General features: G+C 38.6%; 2 protein-coding genes across 2 annotated transcripts; one reads left to right on the top strand and one right to left on the bottom strand.

The window, feature by feature from the left end:
- Positions 1-6: 6 nt before the first annotated feature.
- On the bottom strand, positions 7-11,227 carry nxf1 (nuclear RNA export factor 1). The gene is made up of 21 exons (XM_036587717.1): positions 10,954-11,227; positions 8,061-8,274; positions 7,668-7,839; positions 7,434-7,517; positions 7,120-7,224; positions 6,800-6,880; positions 6,568-6,637; positions 5,929-6,017; positions 5,697-5,804; positions 5,486-5,595; positions 2,805-2,841; positions 2,543-2,614; positions 2,388-2,443; positions 2,187-2,294; positions 2,007-2,065; positions 1,775-1,890; positions 1,652-1,694; positions 1,473-1,545; positions 1,178-1,360; positions 357-417; positions 7-254 (listed from the first exon to the last, which is right to left on the bottom strand). Exons 1-21 carry the CDS (start codon positions 10,985-10,987, stop codon positions 216-218), a joined length of 1,914 nt encoding a protein of 637 aa, XP_036443610.1. The 5' UTR covers positions 10,988-11,227; the 3' UTR covers positions 7-215.
- Positions 11,228-15,538: 4,311 nt separating this feature from the next.
- On the top strand, positions 15,539-18,416 carry plvapa (plasmalemma vesicle associated protein a). Its single transcript, XM_036588781.1, has 5 exons — positions 15,539-16,018; positions 16,491-16,554; positions 16,820-17,535; positions 17,813-18,107; positions 18,220-18,416. Exons 1-5 carry the CDS (start codon positions 15,632-15,634, stop codon positions 18,258-18,260), a joined length of 1,503 nt encoding a protein of 500 aa, XP_036444674.1. The 5' UTR covers positions 15,539-15,631; the 3' UTR covers positions 18,261-18,416.
- The last annotated feature ends 761 nt before the right edge of the window (positions 18,417-19,177 follow it).

Below are 19,177 nucleotides of genomic sequence, written 5' to 3'. Positions count from 1 at the left end.
CTCCTCTTTTCCTTTTAACATGTTTAATTAAGTAGCTACAGTCACAAACAAGCTTTACAAGCTGGTACACTATGTGTAAATAGTTGAGGGAAAAAAGCAGCACCAAAAATAATCAAATCAGTATTTTAATAATAATTACATCAGCTACAAAGACTAAGTCAAAGCGATGTTCTTAAGCTCACATAGGGACAAAACAATATTCAATTAAAAAAAAATCACTTTATGAAAGCGACATCTGGGATCTTTCCTTGGACCTTGTGGGGAAGGAGAGGACTTAGCAGAGCACAGAAAAATGGACACATTTACACTGTTGTGTAGGCATAAACAAAATTTCAAGAATGAAATGCTAAAAGTACCTTAAGGTCTGTGAAGATCTGAGCAGCTCTGTCAAAATCCCAGTCATTGTCTTGGAGGCACCTGCAAAAAGACAAGAATTTTAATAATAACTGCAATAATTCAATAATGTTTGCAATTTTAATTGTTGCCCTTGCACTACACCTTGAATCCTTTACAACTACCAATTCATGGTTTTGTATAAAAACTGCTTTCCATCCAAACTTCAGATTTTTTGCTGCTTAAAGTTCTTCTTAAATATACATTTTACAGCAGACTGCTAAATAGATTTAGAGAGATTGGACTAGGTAGATTTTCCCCTTCATAGCTAGGGCCCTAACACATTTTTTTTTTCATTTCAGAATTCAGGTTATTTGAAGAAAATAACCAACGAAATGGGTCACACAACGTAGATCTAAAATTAATTTGTTAGTGTGAACCAGATGTTGAAACATTTTAATGTCAGCTTATCTACAAGCATATCAGACAAGCAGCGATCACTAAATTGCTGGAGATACTGGATGCCCTTTGAGTCAAAGCTGTCTAAATACTGACAAAAGAGAAGGCAAGTATTTGATCACAGGGACACCACAAGAAGTTTAACACCATCAATGGATGCTTAATGCTTATATTTAACCATTTAAGTTTATTCACAATGTACAGTAGACTAGGCTCCTATTCTGAACCTCTGCAATTCAAAGAGTGTGCAAGTAATTGCTGTGCAATGTAGCAATTTCATGAATTGTTGCAATCCACGAAATGCATATTTTTAAGAAACCAAGTCCATGAAAATAACCACACTTTGGATGACTGTGAATTTGGTTATTGGGTTTCCTATACTTACTTCTGAGACCACTCCAAGTTCATGCCAGACTTCAGTGAGAAAGCAGAGAGCATTTCCTGCTGTGTGGCAGACAGTGTGGGCACAGGGCTGCTCGAGGGGGTTGGGGCCGGGGCCACAAACGCCCGCCGAATCTCCTCCGTTGTGGCGTTCCGGATAAACATCTCATCATTCACAATACAGAGACTGAGCACAGAGGACAAGATTCGCATCAACAATAGCAAAAGCCAAGGTCTTTTTGCCTTCATGTAGAAAAAAAGAAGCATCCATATCAAAAGATAAAATAAAAGCGCCTTACGTTCCATTTCCAGGAGACACAGCGATGAAAACCCGAGAGAATGCTCTGAATGAGTCTCGGGATTTACCATCCACTTGAAAGAAGAGATAAAGGCAAACTTAGAAGTTACACACATTATAGAATAGACTATATTTAATGGACTTTTATATTCATTTTTGAATCAAAGATCTTAGTCATACCTTCTTTGAACACTCCACTGACCGTGAATGACAACAGTGTATTCTAAGACAGAAAAGGAGAACAGTCAGGCCGAATAAACACTGAAGGCTGTCTATATCTCTAGTATGGTAATATTTACTCACAGTGTAGGTGTTGACGTCAACATTAAAAGAGGCAATATCGTGGTGGGTTTTTGGAAGCTCGTTCAGGAATGCAACAACATTCAGTCGCGTGTGCTTAAGCAAGCGAAACCGTGTGGCTGAAGGGCCAGAGTAATAGGATTTCATTTAGAATTGTTATACAATGGTTACAGGTTTACTCTGTAAAAGGCTTAAGACTTTTTCCTACTGCCTAAAATACTGTCATCAGACTTACTGGAATCTCTCACTCGTTTGATATTGCGACTGTCCTTCTGGTACTCTCCCAAACTGCATCTACGAGATGAAAAAGGAGAAATGCAATGCTTAAATGAAAAAAAACTATAGGTGACAGCAAATAAGAAAAATTAAAGATGACAGTAGGAGAACAGACTAGTATGAAGCAAGTATACTGTACTTGGAAGGGTTCTGCATGGAGAAAGGAATGATGAGTGAGAAAGTCGCTCCATCATGATAAGCATCAAGCAGGGGCTGTCTGTCCGCAGAGTCGTATATAGTGTAATACCTGGTAGAGGTGAGGCGGGGAAACACAATTAGCTTCAGTCATGACCCATATTCAAATTCAACCTAGACCGAACGTGGGCAGAGACAAACTTACTGTTGAAGGAAGCACAAGATGAGGGTTTTGAGTTCTTCTGAGCAGAAGTAACTGGACTGAGTTTTAAAAATGTAAACAGATTAGAAACAAGAACATACCAAAAAACAGGACAAAAAAACTTCATCTGAAGATCACATTGTAAAGTCAGTCAGTACCTTGCATGGGGGCAAAACCGGAGGAGCAACCTCCAGATCAAAGCCAATGGGAGCAGGAAGAACATGTCCATCCTATGAAATAAAAGTGGGACAATGGAAAGGTGAGAGACATCAGAAACAAACCTTTGCTAAAGAAATATGAGACGAACTAGGCAAGGACTGTCAAGTTCAGGCTCTATTGTGTCCCACTAACTGCTACCAACAAAGCCATCGTCGACTTTGTCAGGTTCACTCTGATAAACTAGAGATGTGTGGGGCCTACCAGTTTGAGCAGTCTGGGGAACCTCTCCCGTATGGCACTGTCCAACAATCACAAAGACAGAAGAAGACAAAAGAGAATGACCATTATGCAGACAGAACACTAGAGAGCAGCAACTTCCTCTCCCACTGCCCACACACAACCACACATTCACAGCTTCAACGTCAAAAGCACTGCATCTATAAAATTAAATATGGGTTTACACACATCACAGATTACTAACTCTTGATTAAACATCAAACACACACACACACACACACACACACACACACACATTTTACCACAGCCAAACAATCCTTTATCTTCCAAAAAGCCTAAGTTTTCTGAAACACTATAAACATCCAACAAGAGTATGGTACTTACCCCTCCACAATACTCACCACCGGCCCCACTACACGCCGAAACACACTGACACACGCTGGCTCTGAGGGGTAGGGTTGGGGGAGAGGGAGTGTGTGGGGTAGTGGTGGTGGTTGGTTGTTAACACTCACACCAGTGAGACACAGTCAGTACTTTCAGGCGCATAGGGAGTTGACTGAGGACTTTCAGGGGCCGTGGTGAGTTCATGCCATTACTACACGACCATTTCAGGTCAACTATTAACTGCTGGCTTTAGCAAGCATGAGTACAGCAATGGTTTTCTTGCTGAAATGCTGTGAGGAGGACGTTTGGCAGTTGAAATAGAAAGATTTTAAAGTTCAATTACATGGTTAATGAAATATTGTCTATGAATATCACAAACTCCGTCTGCTATGTTCAAATTTGTGTGGGAGCTGCATGTAAGAAGTACTTATAAATACTGCATATGCCACAATTTACAGAACAAATGCCAATTTATTAACATGGGGCCTAACACTGATATCTGAGAGGTCATTAGAAGCAAAGGCAGGAAAAAAAAGAAGGCTTACTGAGCAGAGAAGCAAAAGATTAACAAAAAAAAAAGACATTTGAAAAGGAAGAGAATTTTGAAGAAATAAAAAGAAAAAAAAGCAATGAAGTTGGACTCTGAGTTTCTATACAGAATACTGCTAATGCTAAACATTGTAAACGTGGACATCAAAGGACAAAAGTTTCTCGAACCAACCTAATACATTTGGACCCTACCATTGCATTTAAAAATGGCAGGGTTTTCTTTCTAGAAAAAGAATGAAACTACAGAGTTTTGACGAAGCCTACTTATCTATGTCTAATTAAATGCTATCCTAGGTTTACTGGAATTTAAGAACATGATGTTTACTGTAATCCTGAGAACATGGTCTCGAAGCACACGTTCAATAGTGTTCCTCAGGTTTAGATACAGCCCAGAGAGAGAGAGCTTTTCACTCTTTTTTGAATATTCATGCTGTTCAGCATTGTGGACATGGAGTTGTTCTTCCTGCTTTATGCAACAAACCTCACAGTGAGGTTTTTAGGGTCACAATGTTGCTGAGCCCTGCATGGCTTAAGGGCTTTTCTTAAAAACCTGCTCCCTCTCCTCCACCTCTCAAGAGCCTTTCTCATGGAAATGACAGCAATGCGCTTTTTCCTCCTCTTCTTTTCTTCTTTTTTAGTGAAACTCATCTTTTTTTCCTACTTTGTGTGCTGTGGCCAGTTTTGCGGCTGTGCCTGCCTTAGGTTGTCCCTGGTTTGTGGTGGGATCTTACCCGTCTTTGGCTAACCAGCCTTCCTCACTGGCCAATCAGCAGCTTCCCAGACTTAAGCCCAACCCAATGAGGTGTGGAGGGGTGAATGAGGTAGCACCATCACGGAGCGGTAGAAAGTACGTGAGCACTTGAAAGTGCATTATCTTCTGAGATACGTTCTTTTGTTCTCCTCTAGAGGCAGCTTAGGCCCGATGCTCTCAGGGTAAAGAGGCATTGGGCATTCTGAGCAGTCAAATACATCCTGGTTGCAGAAAGAGCCACAGGTGCTGTGGACCTAAGCAAGATTTTCAGAGGAATTCAATGTTTATCTAATACTACAGCTATGAGTTTATGAGCAGTAACCTGTAAAGAAAGCAACAGGGCCAAGTGCACTGCTGGTCAGAGTGAGTTCTTGAAAAATGAATAGTGAAAGCGTGTTTTTATTTAAAAAAAAATAAAATAAATAAAATTAAAAGCAAAGAGGTAAAATGGAGGCTTGCTCATTAATCCTACCACCAAAACAAAAAAAGCCTTACAAAAAAAGTCACGTTACTGTTTGTATATTTGCAATCAAGCAGATAACATAACATAATAATGCTAATAAATGAAAGTGCCAATACGCTCTGTCTATAGTTGTGTATTCCTACAGAGACACTGGCTAAAAAAAGAACCTTACAGATTTTCTCAGTGTCTTAAGTCATACAGTATTGTTCGACAAAAATGCACTCTTTCACACCTCAAAGTTATCAGTTGGGGAAACAAGGCCTACAGAGGTTTAAAACTTACACTATGGTACTGCGATACTACTGAGTCACACTGCCAATCTAGTGAGATGATAGGGAAGGACGGGGGACATTTACTCCTCCATTGCCTTCAGTTTGTGGATTAGCCTTTTTTTCCTTCCATGTAAAACTCCAGCTCGTTCTGTCTTACAAGATTCTTCCACATTCAGTGAGAAGATGTGCAACATGTGCACACATACAGACACACATTCACTCACCCAACACATACACTCAGCCTTTCTCACATGACCTCGGTGAACAAGATATAATAAGGACTGACCTAATATAGTCGGCCTGGTCCTTAAAATGATCGCACAGGGGGTTCCTGTCCAATGACAACTCCACTAGCCTCAGGCCCTTCAGTTTGTCCAGCTCTCTCTCAGACTTTAACTGCAGAGAACAGAAAATGCATAAAGTAAACAAAAAAAATCGAAAGACACAATCATCTTAGTAAAGTACAGAACTTCAGGCCGTGGCCAATAGCGCCATACCTCATTGTGTGAGAGATTCAGAATCTTCAGATTGGGCACTTTGTTGACAATGTCAGCAAGGTCATCAAGCCTGTATAACCTATTGTTGCTTAGGTTTAAACAAACCAGCTGTGAAGAGGTGAGAAGTAAAATGAAGGGCTAATTAAAACCAATTAAGGTTTTGTGGATTTTTGCATGTAACCTCCAGATATGTTTTTTAACCATTTCACTACAAACTGAAGCGTTTTTGTACCTCAGGGATGTTCTCTTCAATGATTTTGATGACTGCTTGCATGGAGTTTTTCCTGTTTAATGTAACCTCAATATTCTGAGAAACCAAATCTGATACAGAGAAAAAGACAGAGAGCAAAGCAATAACATCAGACACATGTTATAAGAATGTCTTCTAATATAATATGCAGTAAGCATATCAGGTTTGGAATGGTCCTAGAACACATTTGTTTGAAGCATATCTTCCACACATCAGACTGAAGAATGTTGTAATGCCGTAAGTAATTGGAAATAATCTTGTGGATATCCTAAAAGTAAGATTTAGTGTACATATCTGGAGGACACTATTATGAAATTAGCAATTTCAGAATATGACTTAGATTTCTTTATAGGCTTTTGACCAAATTAAATATTTTACATACAACACATAGCAATTATGTCCAAGTATACTGCTTGTCAAATGTTTAGCTGGGAGCTACATAGAAACTGTGATAGTAACCATGACATAACTAAATTCTCAGAGACATTAAAACTGAAATGCAAATCGGGCTGTGTCGTGCAGTCTACGCTTATCAACAAATTGCAATTCAACTGAAACAAGTGTCTGCCATCATGCTCAAGTAATATGTGCTGTGACTGAACATTTCAAGAAAGGACCTACCTGGATCAACTCGTATGTTGTTCAAGTCAAGGGCCTGTTGTGATCCATCAAAGCGCTTAGACATGCATTGCTATTGAAGGGGGGGAAAAAAATGGAGGAGACAAAAAATTAAATGATAGAAGTTCTATGAAACCTGTGAATAAAGATTTAATGTGGAGAAACAGATTTATGCGTCTCATAAATCTACACATCCTTCAAAATATGCATGTTCACCTCTTCCAGTGGCACTCACCTTCAAGTGCTCAAGGTCTTCTGGCTTTAGGTCTTGATGGATCAAATTGGGTGGTGGGCAAGCGTTCATCAAGACTGTTATCTGTTTGACAAAATAACAGAATGCTCATGAACACATTTTTAACAGTAAATCATCTCTGTCCTTGACTACTTATCTGTATGTTTCTTTATTGTACCTGAGGTTTATAAGGCAAATACATTAGCATGCAATGAAATTAAAAATAAAACAATTAAATTAATAAACGGCCTTAATCTCAGATATGAAAGTAAGACTTCTGCAAACAAATAAGCAAATAAATAATATATACCTAAAAAACATACCTTATATCCATCCTTGTCTGTGATTTTTCTTGACACTTTGACCAAAGCATTTGCTGTGGTACTATCATCAATGTAGAACTGTGCTTTGTTGCCATCTGTATGGTACTGTATGCAGAAAAGTATAAAAAAAAAAACCTTGATGAATAGGCCACTGATTCACATAACAGAAAAATCAATAAAAGGTACTAATACATGCTGTTACATATAGAAAAAACTTTAGCTTTCACAATAAGACATCTGCAGATTATTTAGAAACAAACTGACCTTGCAGCTTAAATAACTAAATTCAGTTTATACAATTACAGCTTACTTACGTGTACTGCATGGAACGGCACTGTGCAGAGATTCTGAAGCGCAGAGAGAAGCCACTGCTTGTCATACTTTTTCCCATGGGGAATCTGTAGGGAGTCAAAAATTTCAATGGAAAAAGTTCACAGTTACTGCAAACAGAGTACAAGTTGAATGAAGTGCAAACCCTCAAAAGGGATATATAGAGGAATAAGCACTTAGACAACAACCCCCTAAAATGAAAAGATACTCATACTCACAGTCATCTTGAACCATTTCTTACGGCCTCCACCTCCTCCTCCGTCTCCACCACCACCTCTTCCTCCTTGACCCCTGTGGTTTCCACCATCTCCCCCACCTCCTCCTCCTCCTCCTCCCTCTCTTCCACCTCTACGACCCTCACGTCGATTCTGTGGCCGCGCATATGGAGTACTATCCAGGAATGGAAGACATATATATATATATATAGTTATGTATAGTTTTGACAAATCCATTACACTTTGTAATATCAATCATGATCTCATACTATCAGAAAATACAACCATTTCAAAGCCCTCTATAAAATATATCCATCAACAAAGACTAGAAATAGGGATGTACAGCACATAATACAGAAAAACACACAAGATATTCAACAAGAAACACATTCTCACAATCTTCGTTGTGATGCTCCATCATGAGACTCATCTGACATAGCTATATCTCCATCATCATCCTCGAATCTGGCTCTGGGGCCAGGCCCTCCACCTCCTCCATGACCTCCTCGATGCCTTGGCCTCGAGATCTGGTCGCTGTACAGAGGCGCTCTGAAAGGCCCCCTGCCTTTCCTGTGGCGGTGCTTGGGTCCACTGACACGATCATCATGCTCTGAAAAACAAAAGGCAAAATTAACCGAGCTGATTGGCTATGTTAAACATGAACATCTACTCTTTATCTGAACAAAACTGTGGACAAACACCACTATACCAGTTTAGCCCAGTGGTTCCAAAACAGTGATGCGATAATGATTCTGATATTTATGCTTAATTTAATCTTCTTTTCTGGATAGTATTGTAATATTATTATTATTTGTATAACAGGCTGCATTGGAGAACAATGTGTTGTACCCCTTCTACATGTCATATGTCCAGGAGAAACTAGTGACAGAGTTTATTTATTAGTTTAGTAGAGGCATTGTGTGTATGTTTTACCAACTGTTATTAAGGCATGTATACTCCATTTGAGTTTAATCAGTGTAATCAAGTTAGTTTCTGTTTAGCTCATAGTTGTGGTGAACTAATAATTTGTAGCCCACTACAATGTGCATTTAGCTGTTTTGTTTGCATACCTGCAACACTGTATCGCATTGTAACTGTTTAAATTTTACTGCCACGGGCTCTCTCACACACAAATGGGCCCTCACAGAGACCTCTGTTTGCACTGCAGCCTTTGCGATTACAAATTAAGATATTTCACTCCTCTTACGAGCACTTCAGAGTAAGCCACACCTATAGTACATGCCAGACAAGCACCCCTTATATTATTTATTTATTCAGTACATTAGGGGCCTTTTCCACAAAGTTTGTGGCAACTCAGGGTTACCAAATAAATTTCAGCTTCACAAAACATACATACACAAAATTTACATACTCAAGCTAAGATTAATTTATGTGCATGTGCACATGAATGCGTGATGTTTACGATGAACAGCCAAAGGCATGAATGACAAAGAGGAGCCAAGTGCTTTATTTTTCAAATAAGGGAAGAGAAATCAGACACTTATTTATAAAAGGTATCTTATAGTAAAAAGCAAAGCTGTCAGCACTGCCACTGTGTTAGTGCTAAGTGGAGTAATAATTATATCATTAATATATCTAGGTAGTATGATTGGTTTTCATTCCCTCAAAAGCGATCCTTTTTTTCTGATTGGTGTCAAAAAAGATCAACTTCTGTCAGTCCCTTGACTCAACAGAATGTCCCTGATTGATCGACTCAAGAGCAGTTTATGATCCAAAATCCCCAATTTAACCTGCCCTGGAGCAAGTTAAGCATTCAGCATATGCTGCCATGGTAATGTAACCAGGTAAAAAGTGATTCATCATTGTGAGACAGAAAATCTAGGGTTAGATGTAACTATGCTTTAAGTTATCTGGCTAAGCAGGAAATTCTGCTTGGTGAGACTCTGACACATGCCATCACATCATAAACATGCTGCTTGATATATTAAGGGGGATTGATTTTACAAGGTTAAATGTCTTACATATGCATTATAGTACTAGACTGTAAAAAGTGTGAGAACCTCTGCTCCAGCTTTGGCAACCATACAGCAAGCTGTTAACCATCTCTTGCGCTTAGCTGCACCACACACGCTTTATTACCTTTGATTTTAACTGTTAATTACTACTGTTACATTACGCACAACTACTACTAGGGCAATATGGCAGAAATTCTATATCACAATACTTCTACATCTACATGACACATACCATGATATTTTGACACAGACATAATGCACTTGTAGTGCCACATTTTAAAAATGCCTTTAATAACTTGGGTACAATGATTTTTTGTCAACATTTCACACACACTATTGCATTACGCCCTATCAAACAAGACTAATTATGCTTTGTCTGTAATACAACATGCAGTTGGACAAAGTTCTTTAAGTAATGACAATATCCACAATATCCTCTAAAAGGATATCACGATAACTATTAAATATCGTACTGTCCACCTCTAGTGCACTACTACTCTGACGATCAAGTACTTGTTGCATAAGTTTGGGAATAGTAAGATGATCTTTTCCTCGGCGACAATACACTCTTACACAAATAACGTTACAATTATTTTTTTTTTGAACTGAAAGGAACTGAGATCAAACCACTCAGTATGTGTAGTTCTGTGATGTTACTGTTATATAACCTACACGCCACGTCTAACTTGCCTTACACGTGGTGCTTTTCCCTGGACTTCCAATAATCCCTGCCTTTTTTTTTTTGCAACCAAAAAAAGAGAGGACTTTCACCACTTAGTTTAGGCTGAAATTCTTACAACGGGTTACTGAAAAACAAAGTCCTTCAGACAGCTTTCCGTTTGCCAAACATCTGCCTTAGCACAAGGTGAACAAGAGAGGGCACGCAGTGGGTTACTGAGCTAACTAGGTTAGCTAACCAGCTAGCTAACAACTTCGGTCCAGCAGCACGCAGTAGTTGTAGTTAAGCGGTTCCTTAGTTATTGTGTTATAAATATGCTTATCATTCTTAATATTAACTCGCTGGATAAGAGTCTAAACACCATCGATAACCAGCAGTTAGCAATACACAGCTAATGACTAGCTAGCCAGCTAAGTAGCACTGAGCTAGCTAGCTAGGCTATCTAGCTAAGGCTAACAATGAGAGCGGACATCGATAACTAAGTTATATGTCCGCTTTAGCTCACGGTTACCTGGAAAACAGGTGTTACATACAAACAAAACTAGCTACCAAGTTATTTTCACCAGCCAGCTGTAGATGAATCTGGACTGTAGCTGGTGCTGAGTTAAATTAGCTAACTACTGTTCTGACTCACCGTTGTAGTATCGCGAGTCGTCTGCTGTCGCCATCTTACGTTTAATGCGAGTCCAACTTAGTATACTGGGTAAATAAAAAATACAGCGAAAAGCTGAAGGCCGCCTCGACGTTTTCGTATATGAAAGAGAAATTATGGTAATGATAAATAAAATGTAAAAGGTTTTAAGCAAGCTTAGATTCAAGGCAGCAGGCAGTCGCTTTGTTTTCTACTATCGTCTTTTTTCCAAAACGTAACTGCACATGCGCTCTGCAGCACTCTCTCTCTCGTGCGCAGTGGTTCAGTGGCGTTTTCTCTCCACACCGCCGCCTGTTGAGTGAACAGAGATGAGGCCAGACAGTGAAGAGACTGAGAGGAAAGGGATAACAAAGCGGACTGCAGTTCCAAACAGCATGTAAGTGGTGTTAATTCCGGCTTTTCAGGGAGTCAGCTCAGACGGCTCCTCAGCAGGGCTGGGCAGAGCACTTTGAAAAAGTAGTGACTGGTGATTATACATTGTCCTGAATGTATTCAGTGACGTTTTTCGTTACTATGATCAAAAAAGTAGCTAACATGTTCAGAATCCGTTTACAACACCCTCATTGTTAGTATTTCACACTGTTCCTCAAGGATACTATTTTGCAGTTTTCTTCATAATGCTACTATTAATATTTCATAATGCTACTATTAATATTTCATAATGCTACTATTAATATTTCAGGAAAAATGTGCAAAATATTATTTCAGCACCTGTTCCATTCCACTGCAACTCTTACCTTCCGACTCTTACGAACTAAGCCAACTATTCGCCGTATACCAACAACAAAATCTTGCAGAATTGACCATAAAGTAGGAAGCTCTGTAATTTGAAGTTACTGATGTTAGTATTTGCACAAAAACGCATGCACGTATGCTAAGCTTATCATTTGTGAACATGTGCACTAAACTCCCTTAAAGGAGCTCAGTAACACTGAGATTAATATCTGATCATCACGTTGATTTATCAGTCTACTCAGGCTTTAACAGAGTTCAGTAACACTGAGATTAATATCTGATCATCACGTTGATTTATCAGTCTACTCAGGCTTTAACAGAGTTCAGTAACACTGAGATTAATATCTGATCATCACGTTGATTTATCAGTCTACTCAGGCTTTAACAGAGTTCAGTAACACTGAGATTAATATCTGATCATCACGTTGATTTATCAGTGTACTCAGGCTTTGGCAGAAACATCAGTGTTTGTAAAGAAGTCTCCTTTAGAGTATGTCTTTACACGCTGTGCTGATTTTAAAATGGTTAATAAACAAACATTGATGGTGTTTCTTTTAAAGGTGGTATATATTCTTTGAATTTGGTGGGTAGGTGTTGAAAAAGTATTCTCCTAAAAATTAAAAAGTGTATGTATTCTGAATACTGCAGTTACAAAATGTAAATTGGACTGAGTACAGATACTTAATTATTGTATTCTGAAAACATAATCCGAATACTTGAATTCTGTTACATCTCAACCCTGTTCCTCAGTCAGTGGCATTGACAGTGTTTTTTTCCCCCAAATCAGTGAAATGACCAATTATTAAATGCTTGTGCTATTTAAAGGGCCAATATCATACATTTTTCTTGTTTCTTCACAGGTTCACTTTTGACATTTGTGTGGTTTAATTTTTTTAGTCCTAATCCATCTTTATATGGCCATTCTCTAACCTCTCTTTATCGCTTAGAATGAGGCAGACTGTTCTTGTTACTGTGCCTTTAAGACTGACATATGTAAATGAGCTCTGTTCTGATTGGCTGTTCTGTTTTGTGCCTCATTCATAGCTAAAACATTCCTCCTAACTTTGGTGTGAATGTTAGCCTGAAGCTGAAGATACTGCAGATAAGTAAAAGTGTTGATTTTCATGACATCACAAAAACAATATCTACAAAATAAAATCATTATTCTACTTTCTAATTAACAAAACAATATTTTAAATTGAATTTGTTATTAAAAGTGCTTAAACAGAGTAAAAACAGAATACACAAGTGCACTAAATGGATTTTATTTAAATAACACCCACAATAAACACAGTTGAACCATTCAAAACTGCATTATAATAAATAAAACAATAACAATAAGCAAAACATCTGGCAGCATCCAGCAATTAAACTCTCAAATCAAGTGGTCTTTATTGTCATTTCTCAATATAACTTACATTACATTGAAATGAAAGGTTGTTCTTTAGGCCCAGTAATTCAACACACAACAGCAGCACATTACCTGCACAATTGGACCACATATAGTGCATATACATGACAGTGTAGAACATATACAATAAATACATCACACAATAAACATTCAGAACAAAATACACATGACAGTAAACACTAGACAGGTGATTTATCATAGTGGTTGTACTGATTTTTGAAATGCTTTGCTTTGATGACAGATGGAAAAAGCTGTTCTTCAAATGGGCTTTGTGAGTCAGCTCCTAATGTCCACCCAGAAGAGCCAGCTCAAAAAGCCGACGCATTTGTGAATGATACATCTCTAGCATGTGTTGAAAACTGTATTTATCACTGCTACCTTTTTTACATGAGCGTAGCATTTGTGCATGGTGCAAGTAGAGATTAGGCAAACTAGCGTTATCCTCCCATATCTCATAATTAAAGCCAGTTCTCATTCCTAGCCCAGAAATATTTGCATGTCATGCACATTTTTCTATTATCCCTGTTCTACCACACCTTACCCATCTATGAAGTCCCTGATAGTAAACTGATGTGTTAAATAAGCTGAGTTGAAACAGAGAAAATGCAACAATATGCAGTGCATGTGATGTTCAGGTTTGAACCAGTCTTTTCAGCATCCTCACAGAGATAAATCCATTTATAAGGCCTTGAGTGAACTGAGAGACCCAGTCTAGGTCTGTGGCAAAATCGGCATGTCCTTCTCTCACGTGGACCTATGATCTTGTCTGAGACAGGATTTCAAGTAAGGCGTTCCCTTATTAAATGCTGACTGCAAAAACCATTCTCTAGCAAGTGAGTGGACCTAAAGGATGTTTATTTTTAAATTCGCATCCTTTCAGCTTACTGGCATCAGAGATTTACATCCGTTCTGCCAGACAGGAGCCAGATCTCTAAGTTGTCTGGATATGTGTGAGGTCACAAACCAGTCATTAAAATTCATCCTCGCTGAGCCGGCAGTCAACAAAACGGAAAGTTGCACTCTTCATTGTATTGTCCCGCGTCACAGTATTTACATCTGTGGATGAGTAACGGACTTGATGATCATAATAGGAAAGTTGGGTCAAAAACACATAAAACTGAGCAGAAGATCCTTACAACAGTATAACCAGTGTATGACGGCCTGGCATGTATTTTCAATATGAAGACCCAGAGATTTGGCAACCTTAGTTCAATAATTCCTTCTAAAAGTGGTTGTAGGCATTCTTCTATGCTGACACATGTATCTGGCAATGATTAACTAGCAATTTACATTTAATTTATGACTGCCACAACCAAATATATATGATCTTGGAGGAGGGTCCTCTGTATTTATGACGGTCATTGTCACAAATATTGATTCTAGATCAGCACTCCTACTCCTGAGGTGCTTTGTGAATAAGACCCTACACTCTCAGAAAAAAAGGTAGTAAACTGTCACTAGGGCAGTACCCCTCTTGTCACTGGGGTGGTACCCTCAAGCGTACATCTCAGTACCTTTAGTCAGGGAACATATTTGTTCCACATTCCATTAAAATTATATTATCTAAGTTGTATTGACTCCACACACCCCGTCTCCAGGCTTTTTACTTTACTAATGACTTTTTATTTTACTTGTGTGTGTGTTACAATTCTATTTTGCATAGCATATCTGATGCAAAGCTGAGCAAAATCAGTGTTTTTATATATATATATATATATATATACTTATATTTGCGTCAGATATGCTATGCAAAATAAAATTGTAACACGCAGCCTTGAGAGCTTTATTTTTGTCATACTACATCTACACAATAAGCAAATGACCAATGACCAAAAAAGTTTCACAATGTCTATCAAATCCATATCGCTGCAGTGTCAGCCTGTGAAGTAGTTTTGATATAATCATAAAGAAACAGGCACACTAGGATCTGTATCAGTATCTTCTGTGTAAAGACATCCCAAACGTTTGAACACTGTTGGTCAAGTCACATTTTGTTTATATTTTTAAGAGAAAATAAGTTAACACATTCTCTACAGAGAACACACTTAAATATGGCAATTTTCTGCAAATTTAATGCACAATTTCTAATTATTTGAGTTCTACTTATTTGGAAAAACATATAGTAACACTAATAACATACTAATATACTTGTAACACATCAAATGTTCCATAACGTCTGCACAAGCCATGTTTCCAGTGTGTTACATTCAGCAAATAAACAGGAATTATGCATTTAAATTGTGCAGAAGTGTCTTCTCTGTTCAGGATGTGTTCACTTATTTTCACTTAGAAAATCAACACAGCATGTCTTATGACCAGGTGCCCCCAAACTTTTGCATGCGACAGTAAATCAAAGGGAGACCATAGAGGGAGGACCAGGAAAAAGGGGGAGGAGATGTCTTACTATAAAGGGCCCTACACCCGCCCTAGTTCAAGCATATGGAGCGCAGCTTTGAACAAGTGTAATTGAACTGTTGGACGTTTTCAGCTTGGTTTATCAACTCTTCAGCAGCCATGTACAATAGTGGCTACTCAAAGGCCAAAATGGGCTTGGCAGCCAAGAACCTGCACAGATCAAAAGAGAGGAGCTGTGGTTACTACATGAGAATCATCTTATTTTTCTCCTCACTAATCCAGTCTCTCATCATCGTTAGTCTGGTGCTGTTCCTTATTTATGGAGAGCCACAGCAGACAGTGGAGGAGAAGAGAATCCAGGAGTTGGAACAGAGTTATAGCAAACTCTCGTTGGAAAACGTCGCTCTCCGAGCGAAGGAGAAGAACCTGACCCAGCAACTAAACATCACTCTTCATGCAAAGAAGCTCAGTGAGAAAGACGTGACTAACTTACGCAGACTGGCCAACATTTCAGCTACTGCCATCACTAACTTGCAAAGAAGAATAGTAAGAACTGTTTTTATTAGACATCACTTCTCACTCCAATATTCTTTGTTAGTTCACTATAAAGTTTCTCCTTTGATAGTCATCACTTCTCTAAAACTTAAATAATAGCTTGATTGATTGTCACAGAAATGGAAAATCCACTGGCTGCAAAAGAGATTGAATGACAATGCTGACAATGCTTACTGACAATGTAACCAAATGCTACATATGTAGAGTTAGTATTTATTCTTCAGTTCTAATGTGATTCAAAGTCTGACTCATTGCACGTTATTGCTTATCATTTAAAATATAATATTGTGACAAATTGATTGTGTTTAATAACAGTTGATTCTTTGAAATTGAGAAATGTAATAATTTTCATTGATAGGTGTTTCTCTATTATTGACAAATGCCATTCAGTCTTCTGAAACATGCAAGTTCAATGTAATTACTGATATTAAGATTAGCAATGTATGTGTTTTGTATTCTGCAGTCTCAAAATGAGTTGGAGAAAAGAACTGCTGCAATTTCACCACGTCTGCCGTGTGCCCTACCAGGTAAACATCTGATGGTCTTCATAAATATGCTGAGACTGAATACATTAATAATTTGAACCTAGTTACGGATTATCTAGTTTTAATATGTTGTGGTTCATAACCTGTTCCTCAGGGCCTCCAGATGGTCCACATTTTTTGCTCCAGCCCAAATTATAACACATAAGGATAAAGGTAAAAATGTGAACAATCTGGGGGGCCCTGAGGACCTACAGTTTGGCCTGGTGTTAGCTAAGTTGTTGTTTATGTTTCATCTTTTTTCTGTTAGGTAATGACAAATATTTGGAACATCGGCTTCGTCAAGCCGAAGAATTGCAAAGATTACTCAGGGCCAACTTCACCGAGCAAATGTATATTACAAAACATGAGTTAGAGAACGCTCAGAAAGACAGGATCAGGTATCAGTTGGAAGGAATTGAACTGCGGCGGGACAAAGGCTCCCTGGAGGAGCGCATCACCATGTATGAGAAGAAGTGTAAGGAGGACTTTGTCCACTCCTTAGAAGGGATCCCTAATGTCACCAAGGAATTCCTCAAAAGGGTTGATGAATTGTTCTCCAAGCACATCTCTTTCCAGCTATCATGCGATAAACAAAGCATTCAACTCGAGAACATCCGTGCAAACTGCAGCAGCCTTTCCACAGAGGTGGAGAACAAGCTGCAGGCATATCTGGACAAAGTGGGGAGCCAGGTCACAGTTACTATTGGTGCCAACGCCAAATGCATGACAGAAAACAAACGTCTAAAAGAAGACGCTACTTGGTGCATGCAAAATCGCACTGGCATCATGGAGGAGAACAGGAGGGTTCTCAAGCAAACCCAGCAAAATTATGACAAAGAGGTAGAACGGCTCCTGCTGGACATCACCAAACTAAAAGGACAGAACAAACTTCTAGATAATCAAATGTCTGTGAAAGAAATTGAAATTAAAATGCTTTCTGATAAAGTCAAGGACCTCAATACTTCATTGACCAATTGTGGGAAGGTGGGTGAAAAATATGCATTTTTATCACAGTTTTTTCAGATTTTGTAGTATCATATTCTCTGTGTCTAAATGCCAAACACCATTTTAACACTATTTAAATATGTCAGATGATCTTGTCACTGTGTGAACATTTTGTGAGATATGAACTCTCAGAAATGCTGAAAATATCATTAAATCTAACTTTAAACTTTTTTTGACATATAAGGTTTAGTTACGATAGCGACAATGTTATAACTGCATCTTCAGCCAAGTCAAGTCGATTTTTTTTTCATTTCAGTTTCCTGGTGGAGCATCCAGCTCATTCTCTACGTTATTTGCACAAAATAGATATGGAGGCAGTAGTCCTGGGTCAAATGTAATGGGGTCTTTCAGCTCCACATTTGGTACAGGGCTTGGTTCATCTACTGGCTATGGAGCAACCACATATGCCAAACCACCTGTGGGTTCAGGGGGATTGCCTGGAACGGGATTAGCTACGGGGCAAGGCATGCAGAGACCAGATACTACCGGATCTAACCCAGCTGGAACGTTCCCATTTGGGGCAGGAAAAATGTCAAGTGAAGTATCAATAGGTAAGACTGATTCAATCTTGACATGAGTCTGGGCTTTGAGTTGCAGCAGACAACAGGGTGCAGGTATAAGTCAACTATAATTCCTTCACTGATTCTTTTTTTTTTTTCACAGTTCAGCACTTGCGAGAGCTTCAACAGTATACAACAGGATGAGACCAGAGACCAGGCCAAAGACCAAATATGGAATGTGTGTATAATAATGGTTGTAAATAATGACTTTAAACCAGCATATTCTAATGCATTATCTACAGAAGTATATTAACATTGTTGAAACATGGCCCTTAACTTGGACTTGGGTGACATAAAGGATGAAATAAGCACTTTAAAGGAAGAAAAATCAAACTTTATTTCACTTACCCCAGATGTAGTCGATCAGCCAGCATGTGTCGGGAGTCCAAATTTTGCTTCATTAAAGTGCTGGAGCTACGAGGCTAATGTTGCAAACAAACATTAGAAGTCAGTATTCACCCAAAACCTTTCTGTAAACACATCCCTAAACCTCTCCGAACCTGCTCAAACTGCACCCATGTCTTCATTAAAGTCAAGCAGACTTGTCAATGTGGTTCACCATGAAGGCAAACGCTTTTAGATCACAATGTTGTGCCACATTTTTGCTCCTCTTCACATTCATGCACATCATTCATCACATGGACACTAGATTACATTCAGATTTTTTGTTTTTCTTTTTTTAAGCATATATCTTCGGTTCACAAATTCCAGATAAACTGTTGTTTATAAAAAGAAACAACAAAAATTGTGGCTGTAATGTGTGGCTACAGGCAGTCACATTTCAGCACAACACCCTAAAATGGCTAAAAAGTGCTGGATTCAGCTTCAGCTTCAGTTTGTTTCATTTTTATAGACCACAGTAAGTCATACTGTGTCCTAAACCACATGGACAAGTCTGAGCAACTTAATGAAGACTAGTTTCATGAAAAAGATTTGGGTGTCTATTGCCTTCCAGTATTTGTTAGCAACATTAGCCTCGTAGCTCCGGCGCTAAACTAAAGAAGCAATATTTGGACACCGAACATGTCTTGGCTGATCAACTACACCTGGGCTAAGAGGAA

Source organism: Colossoma macropomum, unplaced genomic scaffold, assembly GCF_904425465.1.
Source record: "Colossoma macropomum unplaced genomic scaffold, Colossoma_macropomum, whole genome shotgun sequence".
Classification (NCBI taxonomy): Eukaryota; Metazoa; Chordata; class Actinopteri; order Characiformes; family Serrasalmidae; genus Colossoma; species Colossoma macropomum.
The sequence above is the reverse complement of the archived record's forward strand: the minus strand, read 5'-3'. Positions and strand labels throughout refer to the sequence as shown.